At 37.7% G+C, this 26,053-nt stretch overlaps 1 protein-coding gene across 2 annotated transcripts in view; it reads right to left on the bottom strand.

Annotated features, from left to right (window-relative positions):
• The window catches only part of LOC121865805 (chromosome-associated kinesin KIF4A-like), a 37,277-nt gene extending 15,203 nt beyond the window's left edge, over positions 1–22,074 (bottom strand). Inside the window, exons 1-15 of one of the 2 annotated variants that reach the window (XM_042365368.1) lie at positions 21,958–22,074; positions 14,743–14,885; positions 14,153–14,270; positions 11,760–11,950; positions 11,457–11,612; positions 11,197–11,300; positions 10,129–10,340; positions 8,929–9,104; positions 8,685–8,759; positions 7,664–7,777; positions 6,917–7,084; positions 4,959–5,183; positions 2,686–2,882; positions 1,683–1,827; positions 1,336–1,425 (exon numbers count right to left, since the gene is read on the bottom strand). In XM_042365368.1, the coding sequence (XP_042221302.1) occupies positions 1,336–1,425; positions 1,683–1,827; positions 2,686–2,882; positions 4,959–5,183; positions 6,917–7,084; positions 7,664–7,777; positions 8,685–8,759; positions 8,929–9,104; positions 10,129–10,340; positions 11,197–11,300; positions 11,457–11,612; positions 11,760–11,950; positions 14,153–14,270; positions 14,743–14,874 (2,103 nt within the window). In that variant the 5' untranslated portion in view covers positions 14,875–14,885; positions 21,958–22,074. Of the gene's footprint in view, positions 1–1,335; positions 1,426–1,682; positions 1,828–2,685; positions 2,883–4,958; positions 5,184–6,916; positions 7,085–7,663; positions 7,778–8,684; positions 8,760–8,928; positions 9,105–10,128; positions 10,341–11,196; positions 11,301–11,456; positions 11,613–11,759; positions 11,951–14,152; positions 14,271–14,742; positions 14,886–21,729; positions 21,831–21,957 lie in introns of those variants that run through there. The other variant, XM_042365367.1, reaches the window with a different exon arrangement.
• Between the last annotated feature and the right edge of the window lie 3,979 nt (positions 22,075–26,053).

The raw sequence follows: 26,053 nt of genomic DNA, 5'->3' as shown, positions 1-26,053 counted from the left end.
AACTCCCTTTAAAGGCTCTTCTCCTCATGGATAATGCTCCTGGTCATGACCCTGAACTTGCCAGAAATTTGGAGTATCAATTTGACTTTGTCAAAGTGTTGTTTTTGCCTCCAAACACTACATAAATCATAGACAATGGACCAGAATGTGATCAGCAACTTCAAGAAGTTGTACAAGAAGAAAATGTTTAGGAGGTGTCATCAGGCAACTTCCAATGATCCTGAACTAACACTGAAACAGTTCTGGAAGACACAATTCAACATCCTGGAGGCTGTAAAATTGATGGTGTCATCATGGCAAGAAGTCTCCACTAGATCCCTCAATTCTTCATGGAAAGCACTGTGGCCATCAGTAGTCCATGATTTTGAGGGATTTGAGGAAGAAACAGAGTTGGACCAGGAGATTGTGTCCATTAGTCAGTCATTGGGCCTTGAAGTGGAGGAGGAAGATGTGGAAGAGCTTGTGATGTCTCATGAGGAGGAACTTACTCCTGATGACTTGAAGCAACTGGATGAGATGTTACAGGTAGAGGCTGACAGTGGTGAGGAGGAAATTGAAAGTGATGACCATATGTCAACTAAAGAGTTCAAAGATGTGATTTACTACTGGGAGAAGTTCAGGGAACTGGCTTCAAAGCACCCAGATGTGGAAAAAACTGAACTAACTTTGTGTCATGTTGAGGACTCAATGGTCTCCTTCTTTAAACATAAGTTAATGGTGAGGATGAGAGATGCCCCACAGACCACAATTGACACTTTCTTCAGTAAAAGGCAGAGGGAACAAGATGCTATCCCTCAGCCTTCCACTTCAAGAAGGAGAGAGGATGTTCATGGTGGAGAATCTGTCAGTCCAGAGGTTCTTGACATTTTCATGGAAGGTGACTCACCTTCCAAGCAGTAAAATGCTTCTCCTCCACCTCCACTTCCTTCTCTTCTCCTTTCTCCTCCTCCACCTCCCACTTCAAATTCACATCATCATCATCATCATCCAGGAGCCTTCTACATACACACCTCAAAGTAAGTGAACTTTTCTACCTTTTTTGTTGAATTTAGGCAATTTTTGGTGAGCTGGAACCAATTACCCAAAAACCCATTGAAACAATGGTTTCGGTTAACGAGATTTTCGGTTAATGAGCAACCTGCTGGAACGGATTATGCTCGTTAACCGAGGGACCACTGTAAAACCTCTAATCCACAACACTGTTAATTCTCATAAAGTACTGCTATAGTTTTATTTGAATAACTGGTCGAAATTGAGCTGGCAACAAACCCAACAGGTTAATTACAATCCTAACCAAATAATACCAATTAAAAATCAATCAAATATATGGCATACTTCTCTGTCCTTCTGTGCTTTCCATACTCTGAACTTTTCATTGTCCTCCTTCATCTGACGGATGAGCTTTACTCGTGTTGCCTTCATACTCTGTAACATACAAGGCATATATATATATCAAATTCACCTATGATTCTAAAAAGTACCGTCATATAATTCTAAGCAAATAATTCACTTCCCTGTATATGAAAATTTTACTTTGTCATCCAACAACACAAAAAGTTTGTTTGTAGTGGCAATCATGGTAAAAAAAAAAAGAAAGAAAAAAGCTTACAATGGAATTGACGCAAGAGTTGCGTAGGTCCTACAAATGTATGAGTAAAAAATACAACCATACAATCATGTACCTGAATTTCAGAATTGAGTTTGTTGACCTTTTGTTCTGACTGGTCCTTCAAGCGAAGTAGCTTTGCTTGCTCTTTCTGCTTCTTTTTTAGGTCTGTAATCTGGGTTTCTAGTTCTTGAACCCTCTTGCGACGTTGTTCCGAGACCCTATAAACAAGTTACAGTATTACAATATTTTATGCCACTGAAGGGGACACTTTAACAAATTTCTTTTACAATTTCTACCAATTTCATTTTGTTATATTGTACAGTATGCACAAGTTCATATTAACTCTTCTGCAATTAACTATTTGGCAATATTTAAAAACAAATTCTGGCCTTAACTTATAAAGGACCTTCCATATAAAAAAATGTGATCATTAACAAACAATATGCAGGAATAAGTGTCAGCTTCAGCTAAAAGGAATGTGAGACAACCATTAGATTGAATGGAAATGGTAGTAAAGAATGACAGGATATATATTACAGAATATAAACAGGAAGTACAAAGAAGATAAGGAGAATATTTTGAATGACTGATAAATGAACAAATTATAAAGGTACAAGTCTGTTGAGTATAAATGGAAAAGCACGTGGTGTGGTTAACTTGTTATTAAAGACAAAATTGTTTCAATAACACAGAGTTTATTATGGAAGTAACAGTTTTAGTTCAGAAAAGAAAGAGGATGTGTATATTAAGTTTCCACAGTAAAGAAAATGGGTGAAAAGTATCTGGTGAAAGAAAAATCTGAGTGACACTCGTGGATATTAGAATAGCATATGATAAAATAGATAGAAAAGCAAAGAGGGAAGTACTGAAAATGTAAGGGGGTAAAAGAGAAATTTCTGCATGCTGTTCAGAATTTCTATATGGAAAATTCAAGCTTCAGTTAAGGTTTTGCTGTAATAAAGGCTATTGGTTCCAAGCTAAAATATGATAAAGCAAAGACATGTAACTGAATTGAACTGTTGAATGTGTGATGTATCTGATAGGTCTGTGTCATGAATTTTGTAATAATAACTCACTTGTTTCCTGCAGAGCTGTGAGAGACAACTTTCAGCTGTTGCGTAAGCTCATCTTTCTCTTTTGACAAGAGATCAATGTGAGTCTCCAAGTCCTTCTTCTCTTTCTCATAGGTGGCCTTCATTGCCAAGAAGTGTGTATCATTAACTGTCATCTTGCTCATCAGTTCCTCTTTCATTGCCAAGGCTTTATTCAGGTCCTAAAGAAAAAAAGAAAGGAAAATTATGATGGACTGATCCCGGAAATCCAATTTTTAATAAGAGGTCGGGTTACACAACTTACCATCAAGTATATTAATTTAAAACTAAGTAAATCCTCAACACTAGTGGCTGCAACTTATCCACTGATGCAACCACATCTCTTAAGACACCAACAGTCTCTTGTCATTGCCCACAATAGAATCACCAGAATCAAGTCACTCTAGTCTAGCAAACTTTATGATATGCCCCAATGGGAGAAAAGATTATTATACCTGTCACTACCGCCTGGGAAGATATTGGAAGCATAATATGTTATCTGTAGACCCTGCTACCATATGGCATAAAAAAAATGACCAAGTCCCAGTTTGCTGATCTGACTTTCTGCCTCATTTATACACAATTGCAGGGTCTCAATTATTTCTCTTACTTTGACAACACAACTCACCTACAGTATACAGTATATCGTTTCTCACTATTGATTTTCTTTAATTTATTTATTTATTTGTAGTACCTGGTCTAGACATCCTTGTTGCAATTGTAACATATTCGGGCACCAGTCCAGCAGATCCAGGCACCAAGGTTGTAGGATCCAATATGGTGCAATTAAGAGGACCTTGCCTCGGAAGGATCTGAGTTTGTGAACCATTTTGTGCAATATTTTCACAGGTGGGAACAGATAGATTGAATTCCAAAGGTTCCAATCTAAGAGTAGAGCGTTTTCTAAAAGATTCGACCTCTCCAGAGATGCATAAAGTGGCATCTTGTGATTTTTTAGGGAGACAAACAGATCTATCTGCGGAGTTCCAAACTTCTTCACGAGACTCTTGAACTCCAATACCTGTAGGGACCATTCTGTTCTGTCGATACTGGCCGGACACAGGACAGCGCATCTGCCCAATTGTTTTGTACTCCCGGCATATAATTTGCTTTAAGGTAAAGTGTTTGTGTTACACAAATACTGAAAAAAAATTTCTGACAGTTGTAGAAGGGGCCAAGACCTTGTTGACCCTTGATGATTGAGACAAAACACTGCCGTTTTGTTGCCCATGGCAAACAGGATCGTCATATTTTGTAAATTTTGGTTTGCCGACAAAAAGAATTTCACTCATGCAGAAAACTAACAGTAAGTAGTATACAGTGCATGTACTGACTGTACCATGAAAAAAGAAAAGAAAAGACCAGTCAACAAAAACATTTCTTGTTTAAAGAACAGTAAATTACTTATAGATGTACTGTACTTTGCAAATTAATATTTATGGTTGGCTCTGCAGTATCCTCGACATGTGTTAATTCAAGAAACACCAAAACTGGGATCTCCAACAATAGATAACTGGATGAGCTTTCACTGGGAAGTGAGTTTTAATTGATTATTAAAAAATAGCAGAAAAGTATAAAGTGAAGAACAGACATTTGAGATGAACCAAGCAAAGACTGGCCACAGAAAGTAAAATTATAGTTAAATATGTGAAGATACCTGGATGTTTAATGAATTTGAAAGTAAAAATGGGAATTGTTTAATCAAGCCATTGCCAGAGAGGACAGGAGATATTGCCAAGAACTACTTTTTGTGTATCTGATGGCAGGCCTGCAACTCCCTCAGCAGTGAAGAACTTGAAACACCTTCTAATGAATCTTAACCAGATACATTCTATTTGTGGATCCAAAAACCAATGAGCACACCCAAACTACTAAAAGAGTTTGATGAGAGGTTATTGGCAATAGTACTCGGTTCAGATAATTCACATCTCATTCACAATGCCCTACACTGCCTTCAAACTAGTTGCCAACTTATATCCACCAATATACTGTAAGGCAAGTCTTGGGGATCGTAAATGTAAGGAGCTGAAACAGAGGAGTAGAAGCAACCTGTTTAGCCACAGGCATTATTAAGTAGAAATAACAGAGAAATAAATACTTAAAAAAGATGGGAAATGATTTGTTAAGGAAAAAAAATCATAATTTATGAGAACTTTCCATTGATTAATTTTTGAGAAAACATCACTATACATATACAGTACTTAATATTCCACTGAAGTAAAACAATATTTATAAAGAATATGGTGAATTTTGCTTACCTGCAATTCTTCATTTAGTTTAGCCTGACGAAGGGTATATTCTGTTCCAAACTGCTTAGAAAGTTCATCAACCGACTCAGTTGTATTCTCTCCGCATTTCACATCTTGGGTGATGAAGGTGGAGGAGGTCGTTTCATCACTGGATATCATTAAAGTATTGGTGGAGATGTTGTGACGTGAAAGCTCATGGTCCATTATGGCTTTCTCCCCTTTACGCTGTTCACCCTGTCAAATCCAAATGAATTATTGTATACATAAGAGAGAAATGAGACCAACATTAATAAGATATTAAAAGAACAAAGCATATTGAAGCTTCATGACTGAGTGAAGTTAACAAGTACAATGCTGGAAAAGGTAGATGTACAGTACAGTACAGTACAGTACAGTACAGTACAGTACAGTACAGTACAGTACATTACAGTACAGTACAGTACAGTACAGTACTCTCCTTTTTATTGCTTTCAACTCTTTTGATGCGTTTGTTGCATCATGCGGTAAACAACACCAGTGCGATCACCACACAATATACGATAATAAATTTCCTCCCCTACTTTAAAACTTATTGCCAGATAGACTCAACCAGCTGGCATGTAGGGAGAAGGCCACAAGGCCAATGACCTACAAATTATCTCGTCCAAGTTGTCCTGCAAGTGTCTTCTCAGTCATGGCTGACAGAAGAGGTGCATTTGAGTCAGATTACCTGAATACCACTAATACCTTACCCGGCTTCAGGTAATCCCACCTGAGTATAACAATGTCAAATCATAACCTTTATGTGTATAAGTTTTTCCATCAGTTATTGTAAATTCACTTACCTCTTCAGAAAAGTGTGCATGGATATTAAATAACTATATATATATATATATATATATATATATATATATATATATATATATATATATATATATATATATATATATATATATATATATATATATATATATATATATATATATATATATATATACACATAAACAAACAATTTTCCAACTTTGCCTTCACACTGGGGATACAACTATCTACTCAGGATCTACATCAAAAGGGTTAATTTGTTCCTTTCTCTTGCTTCTAGATTTCATACTTCACAATAATATTGACAAGTATTTCTCTACCCATCCATATCATTGCCTTTCTAGATAAAGTTCTCAAAACACCTGATACATTGTTTCCCTTAATTCCTCTATTCAACTTATTTTCATGACTTTTCTTTGGTTTATATTGACCATCATCTTTCTTCCACAACATACACTTCCAAAGTCATTAACGTTTAAGAGTTTTATTCTAAATCAACCATTACAGCAGAGTCTTCAGCCAACAACAGCTAACTCACCCTTCCATTTACTCTTTATCATAATCCTGTCAATCAAACATGACCACTTCTTTACATCAGTGCTTCACCACTTTACTATCCCATCTGAAAATATTGAACAACCCTGACATGCACTCGTTCTATTTTTGCTGGGAAAATTTTTCTCTTAATGTCAACTTTTAACCCATGAATTCACAATGGAAACTTTCGACAGTCTTCAACATATTTCCATTTACTCCAAATATGTCCAATATCTCATATTACCAGACAATCAACTCTATTACATTTCTTCTAGATTCATAAATGCAGTAAACAGATTCTTCTCAATACAGTATATGTACAGGATGTCTCATAGGTCACACACCACAGGAACATTAATGTGTGGGGGTTTTTTTTCAGGTGAGGAAATCATAAATCAGTGAAGATTGGGTGACAAGGACAAACTAAATGGCCTCTTGGTCTCACACTTCTCAATTTCCTTCTCTGGTTATTGGGCAATTTTGGTAGATGACAAGTTTTAAGTGAACCCAGAAGAAATCATGAGGTATGAGGTCTGAAGACTGCAATGGACATTACACACATTAAAAAGGCTAACCCATGCAAGCCTGGACAATGGCTGTAAAAGGGTGATGATGATCAAATCACTCACTTGTAATTCAATGATCTTTGATTGTAATTCCTTTACCAGGTTGATCTGATCCTCATACTTTGGGTTACAAGTTACATCAAATGTTTTGTTGAGGACCTCGACTGTATTTCCAGTCTGGGCTCTCAGCTCTTCTAACTTCATCTTCAAGCGGTCTTGAGACATTTCAGCCTAAGGAGTAAATTATGAAAAAAAATAAAAAATCCAGTAAATACCTGAAATCAAAGGCAGCAAAAACAACTTAAGATTGTATTTGAATATATTTCCTTTGTTAGGACAAACTGTATTTCATTTTTATTACTTCATTGTCTTAGATGATCATTGTACAACATTGTGGTCGGTATCACAGTTTATTTCATATTCAGTATCCAACATGAAGACCACAGTTCTACATACAGTATACCATCACCAGCTTTTCACTAAGCATCACTACAATTTGCTATGAACTACTGATTTAAAAGTAACAATTTATTTAAGTACAAAGTAAAACTAATATTGCATAATTTCAGTTCATCCCTTGCTAGCCAGCATGTTTGTAGCATACAGTAGCATTACTGTAGCATACATACCATGCTGAACTGATTATTTATCATACTATACTGTAGTTACTGTAGTCATACAACCTATATGTACCAGTAAAATATTAAACATAGTACTGTATGTAAATCTTGGTAAAGTACTGACGACAGAATTATGCAATATATTTCCAAGAAGGAAAAAAAAGATAAAGAAGTCTCAGGTACTGCTCACCAACAAGGCCTTTTCAGCCATGCTTGTATTCTCATCAAGAGCCGTGTGTAGCGCTCGAGCCAGTTTCTCATTCTCATCTTGTAAGAGCCGGTTCTGATCCAAAAGGGCATTTATCTGCAAAATGATCACAGGTACAGTATATAACAATTAAGAAAATATTTGACAGATTTTCAGATTAATATTGCAATAAAGATCTATCAGTTTACAGTAATTTGATAAAAACTATACACAGAATATATACTGCAATACACTAACAGCAAGAAAATATATTCATAGTCTTCTCCTGAAACAATAAATAATCATCTTCACACCTTCACAATGATACAGACAGAACAACTACCCATTGGTTCATCCAATTCTTACTGTTGATGAGATCTTTATCTTAATTAATGCAAGATACAGTAGACTCAGCTAGGCAGAGAAATCACAATGAGGATTAATGCATGGCCTCCTTTGAGCTGATCAACACCATAAGGGGAAGCACTGATGGAGACCCCCCCACCCTCTCTAGAACATGTCATGCCTGTTGCAATCCTCCATATTTTTATACTAGACTCCAAATGCCACAAATACATTTCTAACTCCATATTTTTCCCTGAGTAACACAAATGACCACACAGGAAAATAGATATCCCCCCCTCCTTTGGGTTAGCAGGCCCAAGATGTTGCTACATGTTTTCATTACAATGTCAACTTCGATTGCTTCAAAGATTTATCCTCCAACATGTGATTTTGAACATTCCCCTCATAACCCTATCTTGATGATTGCCCTGCTTCAAATAGTGAAGATCTAGGGTACTTAACGAAGTATTCTACATAGCTGTAAACTATCAGCAAGTAAGGCAAGCAACACTTCTTTACATTAAGAAATACAGTAATAACAAGTGTAAATAAGAAAGAAAGTATAAATAGTAAGGAAACCTGAAAAGACCCAAAGAGAAGCAATGACAATTAACTATCATCTACATTTCACACAAATCCCCACCATGAAATTTCTCATTTCTTAAGTAACATGACTCACCTCATCAGCTGATGCTACTCTTATCCCTCCACTGTGACTGTTTGATGATAGCAGCTGTACTTGTAATTGTTGAACCTATGAAACAAATCGATTTTAAGTAGTTAAACAATATTCAATAGAAGTCACCATTTGACTAATGCTTGTCATGAACTGTCTTATAATAAATGGACTGTACATTAAGTTGCCATTCCATGTTCATACCCATATAAAATGCATGCTACTACAAAACATACAATGCATATACCTGCTGCCTTAACCTAGCCAGTTCAGCAGCTTGAGGGTCCCTGTTAACAATGGGTTTATTCTTAATCTTGCGAGCACGGTCAGCATAGCGCAGTGTACTGAGTGTCTCCTCCAGGTTACTATCAGCAGGAGATACACATGCTATCATCACCGTGTGAGAATTGCCACCCAAGGAATCTGTTGCATGAGATATATACAGTATACAATTATTTATCAATGGTTTACTGAGTCTTGGCTATAATCCAGGGTGAAATTTGGCTACAAAAAATATGCATTCCTAGGTCCTAAAGCATGAAGACTGCATTAAAATGCATTTTTTTCTTTTCTTTTTTAAGGGGATTAGCCCACTCGGGCACAGGTCAATGACCCACATAAGGGCCTGGGAGGCAAAGATATCTAATAATAATAATAAAATACAAATTAAAAAGATTCATTATAATAATAATATAGAACCAAAACAAATGAAAAAAAAATCAAAAGTGAGAAATGATAGATATGAGTTGTGTTGTCAAAGTAAACGAGGCAGCAGGGTCTACCATTAGACAACACATTATGCTTCCAATACAGCTCCTAGGGACCCAAATCCAGGTAGTAAGTCGAAATTGCTTAAATAATACATAGAAAATCTAAAATGGGGGTCTCTTTTTCCTCTCGGCACCACAAAACTCTCACTTTTAAGCTTGCCAGCCATTTTAAAGTGAACTACAAATGAAAATTTTCTCTGTGTACTGATGTTGGGACTCAAAAATACGTAATTTGACAACATTTTGGTACGCCTGAGGCTGGTCGTAAGTGCGGGTGGTCGTAAGTCGAGTAGGTCATAAGTCGAGTAGGTCATAAGTCGAGTAGGTCATAAGTCGAGTAGGTCGTAAGTCGGGGAGGAGCTGTATTTTCCCAGGCGGTAGTACCTCCCTGTTTGATAGCTGCCTACTAACTACTAGATCTATTACTTGCTGTAATAAATCTATCAATAAGTTTTGCTTAAGACACTGTGAAGTTCAATTCTATATAATATTTTGCCCTAACAGGTGAATTAATGATAAGGACATTTAACTATCCTTTTCCTTTAATAAACTTTCCTGACAGGTAACCCTCGCTTAATTCCCGATTTCATTAATTTAATACACACAAGAAAAAGTGAAATACAGTACTGACATCTCAAGTTTAATCACAGATGCATGAAATACTGCAGTAGTTATACCTTGTAATAATCTGGTAAGTTTGGAGTCTCTGTAGGGAATATGACCTCTGCCTCCTTCTTCACAGAGGGCAGATATGACATTACCAAGTGCTAGCAGACCTTTGTTGATGTTGACACCCTCCTTGAACCTCTCCCCAGTGGCTCCAGTCTTTTTGGCTCGTTCACTGCCAGCCAAGTCAACCATGTGGAACTTGGAACAAGTAATACTTTCCCTATAAAAGACAAAGCATGATAATTCTCTTATTAACCTTGCTTCAGTCTCAACTACTGTAAATGAGATCTCATTAGTAATTACTCATTGATCAGTAGATTCAGTATTAATATTTTTCCATAAATTACACTTAGCATTAAAACAATCATCAGTTTCATATCTTAAAAGCAAATGAAGTACACAACTGTACTGGAAATCTTTATCATCTCAACAAGATAAGGAGACTTAATGAGAAGAAAAAGCCTAGATATTTGTGAGTATTTAATTGTAAACTTAAACCTTCTTGTAGACATGGTAGCTAAGTCCTGTTTTTTATAATATTTATCAAAATAATAGGATTATTAATTTCAATAAAATCTTGGAAGAGAGTGCATTTGAGCAGTTAGTGACTTTGTATGACCAAACTAGCCACCAAATAAAAAAAATCACATTAAAACAATCAACAATCTGTTTTTGGTAGCTACTTGTTATATAAATTATAGCACATTTACCTTTAAGTATGGTATTAGAAATCTAAAAAAAAAAAAAAAGTAAAAGAAGTGAGATTTAGCATATCTATTCAATACAGAACAAAGGAGTATTAATCCCTGGGAAAACAAAACATCACACAATATTCCAGAGGCACTCTCTCTACTGTAATATTTATAGAAAATCCTAATATTTAAACTCAAATTTACTAACAAAGAACAGATGTTGATTTCACTTACCTGCAACAATTAAAAGCACACCAATATGTAATTTATGGTGTCTATGTAACCCAGGAGTTAACAGAAAACCAACCCTGTAGCAGGTCAATAATATATAATGAACTCTCCAGTAATTCAAAGGAAGATAAATACTATTAGTCGATCACATACCCTTCCTTTTTATTCCTTTGTTGAATGTGCAGTGAAAATATTGCATGTGAGCGACTGGAGTGGGCATTCATTGCAGTAGCACCTGTTGCTCTATTCAATGCACCCTGTGAAAAATGTAATGGATTAAAAATATAAGAGAGGAAAGTAAGCAGATATAGCTATATAATTCTAACATATTGCTCTCCAAATAATAATTTACATAATCTAATGGTACAAGGAACGTAATTGGAACACGACAACAAAATTTAACATTAACTTACCTGCTCCAGACATTTCATAGTTTCATCCAGAGTGGCAACTGGGATCTCTGAGAGTCCAACAATTTTAATGCCTCCCCTTGGATCCTCTCTGATGTCAACAGAACATTCGTCTCTGTTTTTGGTACTCAAAAGGTCAAACAGGTTCTCTTTGTACAGCTGAAAGTGTGTAACATAAGGAATTTTTTTGAAATTCTTAATTACCCAGTACAGTACTTATTCAACCATAAATATATTGGCCAAAATATTTGCCCATAAACACCCTATATAATAATAACTTATAAAGTAATCTTCAAAATGTCTTACCTCAATAAAAGATACCTTCACCATAAATTCACATTCTGTTTGGTTTCCCACCCCATCAAAAATATCTCGCACAGCTCTTGGGATGATACCTGCCTCATTGTGAGGAATTTCACCCTCTGTATAAGCTGTTCCCATAGTGTGGGTCTTGCCTGACCCTGTCTGCCCATAAGCCACTACTGTCACATTATAACCTGAAAAAACATCCAAATATTAAATTAGTCATTCTTGTTTACACAAATCAATATCACACTGATCTTTTCCAATATACATAAGGGTGGCTTATAGAAAAATCCATCTCTATATAGTACCTGTACCACCTTAACACATTTCTGGATTTTGCATCTTTGCATCCCTCACACCCAGATACTCCTTTGCTCAATTCTTCACTTAACTTTCAGCCTCCCGCTATAGCTACCTCATCCAAAACACTTAACACAAATTACATCTTTTATTAATTTAATTTAAAACTTCTTCCTCTAGTATGCCCAATGTCCATCTGCTTTTCTTGACCCCTATTTTAATCATATATTGCATGTCACGCTCATTTTACAGAAAATATAAGTTTAAGTCTCAAATGTATACTGTACCCCTGCAAGGTTGAACCAACAATGAACTGTTTAAAACACTTATCATCATATAAATGTAACACCATAGCTCAACTGGTAAAGTGTTCACAGCACAAGCAATGGTCACAGATTTGTTTTTAAATGAGATTAGAAGACTGGGTTCTCTCATTCACCAATAAATGAATATGCACAGTGTGCACTTCCTGATGGTGGAACACTTCACGGTGCTTCTCTGGGGTATAAAATGTTCTCAGTATCTGGCAAGAGTGAAAATTCATGAAAGGTCAACTCAGCTCTTAAGGTCAAAAGAGGTAAGGGATATAATGACCTACCTAGTGTTAACCATGCCATGTGAACAAATAAATCCAGTATGAGAAAATTGTTCCCTTTTAATCAACCAAACTACTCTCAATCTACAGACAATCACTGTGAAGGGTTCCTCAGTGACTGAAGCTAGACAATGAAGTACATTCAATCCTCAGTATAACGTCGTCATGGGCTACTTTGTACGGTGCTCACCCTGTCAGAGCGGGAGGAGGCTTTCCAGGTCTCAGTGACTCGCCACCCTCCTACCACACGCTCGCTCCACCTCCGCCCATCAGAGAGTACAATACAGAATGATTTATTTTACAGTATTTATCATTTTGGATGTCTAATATACAGAGGGTATACTATTTTCAATAAAAATTCCATTGAATTTATGTATATGTAATGTGTTTTAAGGGGCAAAGGGAGGCTGGGGAACATAAATTCAGTATTTTATATATATTTTTATGTGGAAAATTGATTCCGTCAACGTTTCCGTCAATGTCGCAATTTTTAGGAACGGAACCACGACATTAAGCGAGGACTTACTGTACATTAACCAACAGAGGATATTATGTGTAGAGTAGTACCCCTTAAGTTGGAGGCTGGGTAACAGCAGACCCCAAAAGCATCTCACCAATGAATTACAGTTGAGTCATTAACTAAGTGAAAACAACACATGAAACAAAGACTGAATGTGACTTAAGGATTGTATTACCAAGCCCTTAAAAACTGATGACAAGAAACACAGGCAAATGTATTAATTTACCAAAGAAAATAATGTGGAAAGATCGAGACATCATGAAGTAGTTACTTGCAAGGTTATCCTTGTAGGTCTTCATTAAAAGAAGATAAACAATCATTCCAAAAGCCTTAGATAAGACTTCTTGACATCAATGAAGAAGAAGAATTCTAGCTTCTTTACCCCCCAAAATCTGACAGTCTTCAGAAAGATTTTTAGTGTATTAGTTTAATCCCCATGAGACCAAGTTAAAACTGTTACGGTACTTTATATATATTCCACTTTACCAAGAACATCTTTGTGAGAAATGCATCATGAGAATTTAACAGAACATCAAACACAGACACAAAATAAAATATACACTGCCCCTCCTACCTCTGCAAAGTCCCATCGACATGCCCAGCTGTACTCACAGGTTAATAAAATATTGCAGGTTATCTCCCTTCTACTATGATACCCTTGACCCCTCTTCAAATTTGTTCAGACCCATATGGCTATTAGATTTCTTCTTCATGTTAAATACAGTACAGGTCCTTTTTTCATGGCATTTAAAGTACCAACACATAATTACTGATTGGTATTTACATTACCTACTATTGTCGTACCGCAGTCACTAAAACGAAAGTGATGTACCGTACTATATCATGTACCGTACTATATCAAGCACTGTACTATATTACGAACTTCTCTAATTCAACCAGCAGAAGTGTAAATGAAACCAAGAATCAAAGTACTGTACAGTACTGTAATGGTTCGTTGATAAAAAATGCTTTGCTTACCTTTAAATAAATTAGTAACTACATTCTTCACAGCAGTTTCATAAATATAGGCTTGGGAACAGTCATTTGAATATGCAAAATCAAAAGTGAAGGCCTTTTCTGTTCCCCGCACCACAACCTGTGAAAAAATCAAATGTCTAGGTATTTAAAATTCTCTCAACTCAGCTAACATAACTAACAGCACTTGATAATTTCTGACAAGCAGTTTCATAGTACTATATGCATTACCATGTAAAATCTATTTATTGACACGTTGGTTTCTACATTACAAAAGATATAGCTATTTTTTTAAGGAGTTTAACCCTTTCACAATGACAATACCACTTTTAATATTTTATTTGGAGAACCAGACAGTTTTATTCAGCAGAGAGAGACCCCTGTACACAAGGGGCTGGAACATTAGACATATTCTGAGGTGGTTTATAGTATGTATGCCCAGTAACTATCCTGTGGTCTATATACAGTACAGTCCTGTATTTCTTATTGGCAGTATAAAAAGATGCATGAGATTTGACATACAGTGCAATATAAAAATAATTTAATAATATAAATTTATCACATAAAATTTTCACTAGTGATTGTTAACAAACCTGAGGAGATCCATTTGTGACATCGAGACACTCCTGACACCCTTCACGTGTCTCTCTACCATTGAGAGGTCGCACCCGCACTGCTACCTTCACCGGAATCACTTTGCTGCTGCTGCCGTCATCACTTCCCATGCTGAAGGATTCTGAAACAAATTTTTTGTGGTATAATTGTAGTTTTACTACCAATCGGTTTTTGACAAGAAATCCAGGTTTTCCCATAGTATTTCATGATTCATTCGAATTTGACCTTCATTTCTGTCAAAAATAAGTTGTTTTTGAGTTATCAACCCACCCCCCCCCAACCCAATTGTGAATGAAACTGCAATACTACCATTTTTGCATCATAACTTTTCATCCATTCACATATCATTTAAATGCTACATGAAATGATTAACCTAAGGCTAACAGAGCTCTTAAGGTTTATATTTGGCAGCTTGGTAGTAGATTCAAATTAAACACAAAATAACTAACATAGAATTGTTAATGTAGGAGAACCCATGGTCAATATTTAGAAGTTGCCACCACCTACAGTAACTGAATACTGAGTCATATACGGGGAGATAGAGAAAAAAAACATGTTCCATAACACCTCCGTCGGAAATTTAGAGTTTTTGGGTTGTTTTAACTTTTATTTTATAATGTTTGGCCAATCAGCGTGAGTGCCAATGTGACATAATACTCGTGCGCTAATCAGCATTCGTGGCCAGTTGAAAGTTGAGATCTGTGTGAGATGGATATACATTGGTTGGCTGCTGCATTATTCAGTGCATTTTGGACAATGAAGCAGCAGCCGTTTTCATTTTTAGGGCTCACGGTGTTTTGTTTCATCTGTAACGTGTCCAAGATGTAATTCAGAGTGTCAGTACTATGTAGATCACCATGCATGATACTGTGATAAGAGACGGGCACTGATGAAGACACCACTTCCGCATTCAAGTCGCATTACTCTATCCTCCGGTATCTCTTACTTAAGGTAAGTTTCTTACACACTAGGGGTTAGGTTAGGTTTCTAGTTTTCTGAGATTTTAACCTTGTTTGACCTTCCACTTTTTCTATATATATATATATATATATATATATATATATATATATATATATATATATATATATATATATATATATATATATATATATATATATATATATATATATATATATATATATATATATATATATATATATATATATATATTTTTTTTTTTAACCTGCACAGGTAGCCCAGTCCCAACCATTGTAAAAATTATCAATAACTTGTAATAAATCAGTGTATTCACTTCCAGTAAATACTACTCCTTGCACTGTCACTATGTTGAAATGAACTGTAGTTTGAGCTTTTCCCCATCTAGTTATTATATATCTTATTTGTATCACTTATGTTACTTGTATATTATTTGTAATTCGAAACCCATTCCCCAAATATGTAACTGTATATTTTCAGCCTTCTGGCTGCCAAGCTCTTTCAATAAACCGTTTATTATTATTATTATTATTATTATTACCTCATTTCTGATGGCAATGAAGGGCATATTTGTATTTAACATGATGATTTACACTATAAAAACCCATTTTCAAAAGTCAATTTGATCGGAAAAAACAAAGCAGGACACAAGGATTTTCCTTGAACTTTGCAATGAAATTGGAGAGGAGACCTATGAGGATGATGTCATTGACATAAAAAGAGTAGGAAAATATAACCGAGAGGCTGGGAACAGTGCAGGAGACCCAAAGCCAAAAGGGAGGCCAATATTGGTAACCCTAAGGGATGGGGTGAAGGAAAATGTACTCAGACATGACTATAAATGAAAAGATGCAAGAAGTGAAGTGATGAAAAAGGTGATTCTCTCACATGACATGAATAAGGAGGAAAGGCAGAAGGACAAAGAACTAAGGGAGGAAGCAACAAATATAAATGAATCGGAATGAAATTGAATTGGGAAATTTTTATGTGGCGAGAGATTCCTAGAACAGATACCTAGTGAAGCTAAAGAGGATGGACACTGCGGAGGACTAAGATGAAGACCGCCACGATACGGCTAGGAGGAGACCCGCCAATCCCAGCAGACCAGGCCTAGATGAATTTTCAGAGAGTGAAGATACATCTGGGTCTAGCATTAACAATACAGTTGACCCTCCATTAACGAGCGGTTCAATTTATGAGATTTCAGTTAACGAGTTACCTCCCGTAAGGACTTTCGGTTCTATTAACAAGTACAAATTCTATTAACGACAGCCTTACTAGAAGCACGTTTTGGTGCTCGCATCAGCTGATCGACTCGTCCGCCAATAATCGGTTCTCTGTTTACCTTTGTTTCCAGTGGAGTAAACATCGAGAAAGTTGTGCTCTTGAATATTTTTGCATTTTTACTTTAAAATAATTGGTAATTCTGAATTTTAGTTAACATATTGATAATATACAGTGAAGTGTTGGTTTAAATAAAAAAATCTGGAATTAGTTAAATAAATTGTTTTGAACTTGAAATTTTATTGGTGAAATTATCAAGTATGGGTCCGAAGAAATCTCCGAAAGCGATTTCAATTCAAGTGAAATAAGAAATTAAGAAATACAAAGAAGGCATTAGAATCAATGCACTCTGTAAAGAATATGGCATGTCGTCATCGATTGTGTCTACAATCAGCTGTTTGCGCTGCCGCTATGTAAACAAAGCCGCCGGGAATTCGACATACACATCTCAAATTAAGTGTTAAAATATTTTATTTATTTATTTTTATTTTTGTTTTATTATTGTACAGTATACTTTACTGTACAGTACTGTATTTTGTTTAATTTAATGTTTTGTTGAATTCTATTACCGGGATAATGGAGGGACCACTGTATTGTAAATAAGTTTGCTGTAATGTTTAGTAATGTAGATGTGATTTCACCTGCTAAACTTTGTTAACTAAAAGCAAGGCTGTTAGAAAATAAGGTTAATCCCCATGTTATTGCTCTACAGGAAATAAGACCAAAAAATTATAGATTTGAAAAAATGATAGTATCAATACAGCCTTGATGGATATGAAATGATTGATAAAAACATCACAAATGCAGAAGAAGGAAGGGGATTACTTTGTTTACATTAGAAAAGATATTGCACTCAATGTCATTAACTTGGAACAACAATACAGTACTACAAATACATGTGTATGGAAGTGAAAGGCGTGAATGAGTCTATATTAATTGCATCAATTTACAGAAGTCCAAGCAGTAACAAGACAGAAAATTATAAACTTTTAAACATAATGCAGGAGATAAATACTGTAATATTAATATAAAGCACAAGATAATATTGGGTGACTTCAATCTATCAAACATAAATTGGAAAAATTGCACTACAACAGCAGGAATCTATAGTATGGAACAAAGATTCATTGAAAAAAATGAGACTTCTACCTGACCCAACACATCACAGAAATCACAAGACATAGAGGAATGAATACGGGAAGTGTCCTGACTTGCAGTGAGGAGGAAACTGTGGAGAACATGGAGGTGGGGAGTCCGATTGGGAGGAGTGACCATGCCTGCATAACATTCACATATAATATTAAAGCACAAGAGAAGAACTGTAAAAGGCTAGTCTATATGTACAAGACGGCAGAGTTTGACTTGATGAGGCACAAACTGGACATTAATTGGGAGGAATTTTTAAGCGTAAATGACATAGAAGAAAAGTGTACAAAATTCAAGACAAAACTTCAGGAGGTAATCAGTGAATGTGTCCCTGTGAGAGAATTCAAGGATAGAACATCATTAAAAAGAAGAACAAACAAGGAATTACCTACGAACAGATGATTATGGACAAAAATCAGAAAGAAAAACGAACTGTGGACCAGAAGGAAACAGCTGAGATCAACAAATAAAGGGGGTGAAGATGTAAACAACAGGGAATATCAAGAAGCAAAGAAAGAATACAGACGAATCAACAATCAAGTTAGAAATGAGACCAGGAATGAACCCTGAAAAATAAGGAACAAAATATTTCAGAGCATGCAAAGGAAAACCCAAAGATTTTTTGGAAGTACTGTATGTGCAGGCAAGACTAACAAGAAAAATGGGTGTCCCGGATCTTTAAGGTGATGATGAAAACACGATTAAGACAAAAATGGACAGCAAAATTTTTACTAAGGAACCAGCAGGGGAAGTACAGTGGTCCCTTGGTTAACGAGCACAATCCGTTCTAGAAGGTTGCTTGTTAACCGAAACCATTGTTTCAATGGGTTTTTGGGTAATTGGTTCCAGCTCACCAAAAATTGCCTAAATTCAACAAAAAAGGTAGAAAAGTACACTTACTTTGAGGTGTGTATGTAGAAGGCTCCTGGATGATGTTGATGATGATGGGAATTAGAATGGGGGTGGAGGAGAAGGGAGAAGAGAAGGCATTGGAGTGGAAGAGAAGTCACCCCATGGCACTATTTCACCCATAAAATTTTAGTTCTCTTGGTGTAATTCAAGATTATTTTCTTTAAATCAACACTGCACTGCATTATATATTGTCAAAATGACCAATAATTTGCTTGCAAACACAGAAAAAAGCATTTAGTTGAAGAGAGTCTCAAGATAGATGTTACCTCCACTGAAAAGACACAAAGACTGACGCCTGTATGGTGTGTTGGCAGGCTGGATGGCGAGCATGAAACTAGCGACCTTACCTTCAATTATGTTCAATAATTGTTAACATGACTAAAAAATTTAACATTAAACTTTTAAAATTATTGAATAGTATAAACTTCTTGATATTTACTAAAATGGTAAGGAATTTAAGCCCTAGAACCGATTACTGTACTGGCGGGCTAATACTACAGCTGGTGGACCACCAAATGCACCGAAGTTAAGAATCTTATGGAAGGTAACTCGTTAACCGAGGCGCTCGTTAACCAAGGGACCACTGTACCCGGTCTTCCAACCAAGGAAGTGCCTGCACTGTCATCTATAGAGTTTTCCATAACACAAATAAAGCAAGCAATCAAAAAGTTGAAAAGAACTAAGTCTCCAGGGCCAGATGGTCTGCATCCAAGAATCATCAAGGAAGGAATTGATAAGCTAGCAGAACCACTGAAAATATTAGTTGAACACTCCTTCAATAGTGGCCAATTGCCAGAGGACTGCAAACATCACTGCTATCTTCAAGCAAGGAAACCGCTGTCACCCAGCAAACTACAGACCAGTGAGCCTCACCAGTGTAATATATAAGCTAATAGAGTCGTTAATCAGGTTAAAGATAATGGGGCATATGAAGGCACATAAATTATTTAGTAATAAGCAGTTTGGTTTCTTGCCAGGGTGATCAACAACTGTACAACTGATAAAAGCGATGAATCAGTGGACTAAGACATTGGAGGAAAGAGATACAGTGGATATACTGTATTGTGACTTCATGAAGGCCTTCGACAAAGTGCCACACAGAAGACTTCTGGAAAAAATAAAGAGCTATAGTATCGGGGACATATATTTGAAATGGATAGAGGCCTTTTTCAGCTGCGGAAGACAATGTGTTGCAGTGAATGGTTATACGTATGTCTGAATGGCAAGAGGTAATAAGCGGAGTTCCTCAGGGGGTCTGTGTTGGGACCATTACTGTTTATCTTCATAAACGACCTGACACAAGTTATCAGAAATGGGAACCTGACATATGGAGAAAGATTAAGGAAGCTGAGATTACCCACACTAGCCTACAGAAGAGCAAGAGGAGACATGATAGAAACATACAAGATTCTGTGGTGTGTACGACCTGGAAGTGTGTCAGGATATTTTTATATTGCGAGAGGACCAGACAACTAGAGGTCACCATAAAAAAATATTTAAGGGTAGATCACAACAAAACAAAAGAAAGAACTCGTTTTGTAATAGAGTAATAAATAATTGGAATGTGTTACCCCAGTATGTAATTGGATCTAAGTCGGTCTTAACCATTGAAAGAAATTTGGTTAATTGTTAATCTATCCCCCATATGCCTATTTCGATATGAGAAATTGTTTTTCCGATGTATTTTGGTGTTTCGGCCAGATGTGACCTTCGTTTCTTGAAGAAATTAATCGTTTTTTTATTTTTTCTCTTTTTCTGTAAAATTTAAAAACACCAAAAATTACTATTTTCACAAGTAACGAAGGTCAAATTTTACTGAATCACACCAACATACACCAGAAAAACAATTTCTCATATCAAAGGAAAGAAACCTAACCAAACCTAGCCTAATCTAAACTAACCTAACCTAATGACGTTATGGGGGAAAATATTAACCAAAATTTGGACAAAGAGTGAGGGGGCGATATGATAGAGGTGTATAAATGGAAGTCAGGGCTGATCAAAGGGGACATTACAAAGGTACTCAAACTATCCAACCAGAAGCGAACTCGTAACAATGGTTTTAAATTAGACAAATTTAGAATTAGGTGCGAAATAGGTAAACATTGGTTTGGAAATAGAGTAGTGAACGACTGGAACACGTTACCAAATATCATCATTATCTCAAATACGCTGGATAACTTCAAACATAGGTTGGATGGATATATGAGCAATAGGGGTTGGGTATAAACGGGACTGCCCAGTATGGGCCAATAAGCCCGCTGCAGTTTCCTCCATTCTTTGGTTCTTAAATCAGAATTTGCTATATAATTACAAAGCTAAAATTCAGTTCATTATCCCGACCGCCACCACCACTTATTCAGCTGCAAATTTAGAGCTGGATGCAGAGGCATAACAGCCTCTTTCCAGAACGTCATCTGTGGGTATATGTGAGTGGCAACTTCTAAATATTAACCGAACCCATTGTAATGTATAAAACTAGTATGTCTAGGTAGCCAGTCTCATATAATCTAGGTTCTTTGCATTATCAATTCCACTAGAACTGGTTACCCAAGTTACACAAAAACAAGAACCCAAAACATGCATTAGGTAGTGGAGTGCAGTATACCTTAGTAGCAGCCTCGGTCAAGGTCTATGGCACCTCAATACACAAACAACTATACTAAGGAATTAGCTATACCACCTACTTCTCTAAAGCGTCCACGTACTGTACATCAACTTTATATCTTCAACAATAATGTGACTTAAACAAAGAGGTGGAAGTTTTCAACACCATCAACGTTTGCAGTGCGAGTTGTAAGAAGTTAATAAGCTTATAAATGTACCGTTAACTTACTAAAGAAGCACTAAATCCTCACCAATGTTTCTTAAGAAATCGTTAGATACAAATTTATCCCACAGACTAATTCCTTTACCTTAATGACGACGAAAATTAAAAGAAATCTTGATAGTCTTAACTGGTAAAGGTTTGTTGTGAAGTTTAAATGTGGTGGCCAGTCGACGCCTGCGCCGGCGGTGACGCGCACACCCGGTGGCTCACTCTCGCCAGGTGGTGCTGCCCTTATAACACTTTATTTAACAAGAATAACACAGATACAGTCATTTAAAAATCTTAATATTAACATGGCTGAGCCAGTTGAGAGCCTATGTTGTAGGCAGTTGATATATTGTATTTGTGCATTTATCTCAAGTATTGTCTGTAGATTCCTTGTAATTTAGGAAAATTTAGGAATATCATGATTGCACATTATATTTAAGAAACTTGAAATACACAAACGAATGGTACAACATTTATTAAATTCTTTGTTCTTGTAAAAATAAAAATATTTTCCAGTGAAAACATTCGCCATAAACTGTATCAGACGAATGAAAGGAGGCAACACCTCGGTAATTTATCCCACACTTTTTTTTTTTTTTAAATTTCGCCACTTATCAGTTTACTCCCAGTTTGGGCGCTCTCTCCAATGTTAGTACAGGAGGAAACCGAGGACCGGGAAATCTATGATGCTTGGTAGAGTCACTCTGGATAACACCCTTCTCACGTGTGTCCGGGCCGAGACTCGAACCCTTGACATAATGGCGAGACTCACGAGCGGTTCAGACAAATTCTTTTGTCGCTCTTCCCCTTCATCATTGGAACTTATGTTACTTTGTACTGCATGTGGCCAGTTGTCAGTTCTCTTTGGTTGTCTATTCTCTCTTTGTATGGGCTCACAAACGTACGTACATGTAAGATATCTCACACTCAGGATAGAGGTAGAATAGAAACTCACAATGCGTTTTCTGTATATATATTGTTGTACAGTGCAGCTTGGTGCTGGGCAGTGGCAGCGTGGTTACAAACGTGATGTAGAGAGAGCTGGTTGGTGAGGACGCTCAGAGGAGGACCAGCTTGTGGGTCGCCATGCTCGCCGGCAGGAGCGAAGGCCGCCAGGCAGGAGCGGAGGAGGTGGTGTTACTTGAAGACTGGCTGTAGGTAGAAAGAGAGGTAGGTCACCACGAGGTCAGGTCTTATATAGCGGAGGTAGGCGTGGCTTAATAGTTGACCTCCGTGATGTATGGCGGCGCTGGTTGACCCAGACCACGAAGCATACACTGGGGAATTCGCGGGGTCGGCTACTCAGCGACAAGCGCTTGTAGGGGAGGAATCCACTACAGAGTTACTAGGTGATGAGTAGTTTGCTCAGAGGTCCTGTTGGGCGAGGAGCTTCCTAAAGGAGCTGGTTGGTGAGGCGCTGTAGAGAGGTCTTGCTGGTCCAGTAGGTCAGAGTAGAATGGCCTCCCTGGAAACTGAACTGAACAAAGGCTAGTGACAGGGGGGAAAGAGGTTCAGGGGATGGTTAAAGGGAGGATTGAAGTGAATTTTAGAAGGAGAGAAAAGGTGCAGTGGCTAAACACCGCTTGCGTTATTTTGGGCTTTAAGATGGAGGCAGCAGCAACAGTCTGGACGTGGCGAGGAGGGGGGCAGGACCCCGAGTCAGGTGAGCGTCAGGTCAAACGTCAGGTGCGTGTCGGGTTGGGCAAAGAAATATCTTGGTCTTCTGTCTTGGTATTCTTGTTAGCTTGAAGTTGATTTTCTTCTTTTCCTCCTCTTCTTGCTCTCTTGGACTGTCCATTCGGTAGAGTTTGGGTCCTGTTCTTGGTTATCATCGTGCCCTAGGTGTTCGTAGATGTGGAAAAAGTCGGAGAGGGTGAGCTTGGTCTCGTGGGCTTCTGCCTCTGGGGTCTCGTGGTGTTCTTGTTTCTTGGTCTTTTCTTCGGTCTTGTTGGGATCTTGATTCTTCTTTTCTTCGGTCTTCACTACAAGGAGAGCCTCCTTGTAGCTCAGTTTTTTCTTGGTTCGCAGCTTAGCCACCCTACACTCCTCCCCCCCCACTTGGGACACTCCCGGTCAGAGAATGAGTGAGGGCCACCACAAGCTGCGCATTTCTTGTCGGCCGCCGAGCAGTTGGTGTCCTGGTGCCCGGGTGTTCCGCACCTGCAACAGACCTCCCGAGCACGACACTTCCCCGCCAGATGGCCGTACCTCTGGCATTTGTAACAGCTTGTTGGTCTTCTTTCATACGGTCTTGCTGAGATGTTTCTCCCATCCCAGCAAAACGGTGCTTGGTACTTCGTGGGGTAGCTAACCAGTGCTATTCCACTGGTCAGCTTCCGTACTATTGTGAGCTGGTCTCCGATCAACTCAGCCAGTTCTTCTTTTTCAAGGTGTTCTATCTCGGTGTGGGAGATGACTCCCAACACCAAGTTGTCCTCTGGATGAGCTTGCACTTGTATCTGGATCCCGTTAATTTCTGTTATGTTGGCTATTTGCTGGGCCTGTCCCCATTCCGCGAAGATGACCATTAGGCCACCACTCACTGGTCTGCGGACGACCCTTGTCACCCCCCTGATTTCTAAAGAGTCAAAAAACTTCCTTAGGACAAGGAGGTTTAGTTGCTTGTGCGAAGAGCCTATGACTGGGTACAGTCTTATGACCTTCGCCTGGTCACAGGTCAGCATCGTCAAGTTCACACAATACCTCGGGAGCAGAGAAGATCTTGCCTCGCCGAGGTGCACTGGCTGACTGACTGATGTTGGGGATTACTGGCCTCTTCGCCATTAGGCTATTTCGGCCGAAGCTGATGTCTTCTTTCTTCTTCTAATCTTGGTCTTCTTTCTTGCTACAACTAATCTGATGTTCTTGTTTCTTCTTTTCTTGTTATTCTTGTGTTCTTCTTGTTCTTGGTATTTTGGTTACTTCTTTCTTCTTGTTGTTTTATTTGGGATGAATTATGGTATGCATGAGTGATATGATGGTGAGTTAGTGACAGACCAGATGAAATGGCTTGTCAGGTGACTAGTTTCTCTGTGATTTTTTTTTTTTTATTATTTTTATTTTGTCTTTTGTAGCCCGTGTCTTTTTGTTTGAATATATGTTGGTGGGTGTCAGTTTAGCTTGATAAATGTGAGTGTTGTATGTAATGATAAGGTTTGTGATGTGTTTCTCATGTTGTATGTTTTAATTTTTGTTTTATTCATTTTTATTTTTTTATTTTTTATTTTTTAAGGCATGGTTACATACATATAATAGATATAAAAAGAGTTCATGCGTGTGTCAATCATAACATGCCGATAAGATGGGTCTCCTTGAGGAAGGTTATTACTGCGTCACTTATGGTGACATTATCTTGCAATAGGTTGGGTACAGTCAGCACGAAGCCTTGCTCGGCAGCTAGGATCACCAGCTGCCGCCGCTCTGGTTCGTACTGGCTGCACTCAGTCAGAATATGTCTGATGGAGAGAATTAGGTTACAAGTGGCACAGATAGGTGGGAAGGATTTGTCAAGATAGGCCCCTAGGTGGGTCGGATAGGTACAATTCAGCCTTAGTCTGGCGAGAACGACCTCTTCCCTCCTATTCTTTCTATATGCTGAGGGCCAGTTTCCTATATTAGGCTTCCAGGTGTTGTGGAGATCCAACCTAGTCCATTCAAGTTGCCACTTTCCAAATGTATATGTCTTCCCCAAGGAGAGACACGACTGAGTCTCCCAGGGTACATTAGTTGTCTCCCCGAGACCCACAGTCGCTCTTGCTAATCTGTCTGCCTGTTCATTGCCCCAAATGTTACAATGCCCAGGCACCCACACCAGCACAATATTCTTGGCACACTCATGTAATTTATTAATAATGTTGCCCTGTATCTCATTGCTGGTAGTATTACCACCTTGAATTGCTTTAAGAGCTGACATGGAATCTGAAATTACAGCGACATCATTGACATTGCTTGTTATTGCAATGTCAATGGCTCTACTTATTGCGAACATTTCTGCAGAGAATATGGTTGTATGCCGCGGCAGGCGGGCGCTCCACTCCCCGTCTCTGCTCCAGATACCGGCTCCGACGTTGTCGTCAGTCTTGGACCCGTCGGTGTACACGTGAGTATAGGCGCTGAATCCTTCAAGAAATTGATAGAAAAGTTGCCTCAGGAGCTCAGGATGAAAGTCATTCTTCGCTCCCGGAAGCCACGAT

The sequence above is a fragment of the Homarus americanus genome, unplaced genomic scaffold (assembly GCF_018991925.1).
Source record: "Homarus americanus isolate GMGI-L3 unplaced genomic scaffold, GMGI_Hamer_2.0 scaffold21496, whole genome shotgun sequence".
In the NCBI taxonomy this organism is placed as follows: Eukaryota; Metazoa; Arthropoda; class Malacostraca; order Decapoda; family Nephropidae; genus Homarus; species Homarus americanus.
The sequence above is the reverse complement of the archived record's forward strand: the minus strand, read 5'-3'. Positions and strand labels throughout refer to the sequence as shown.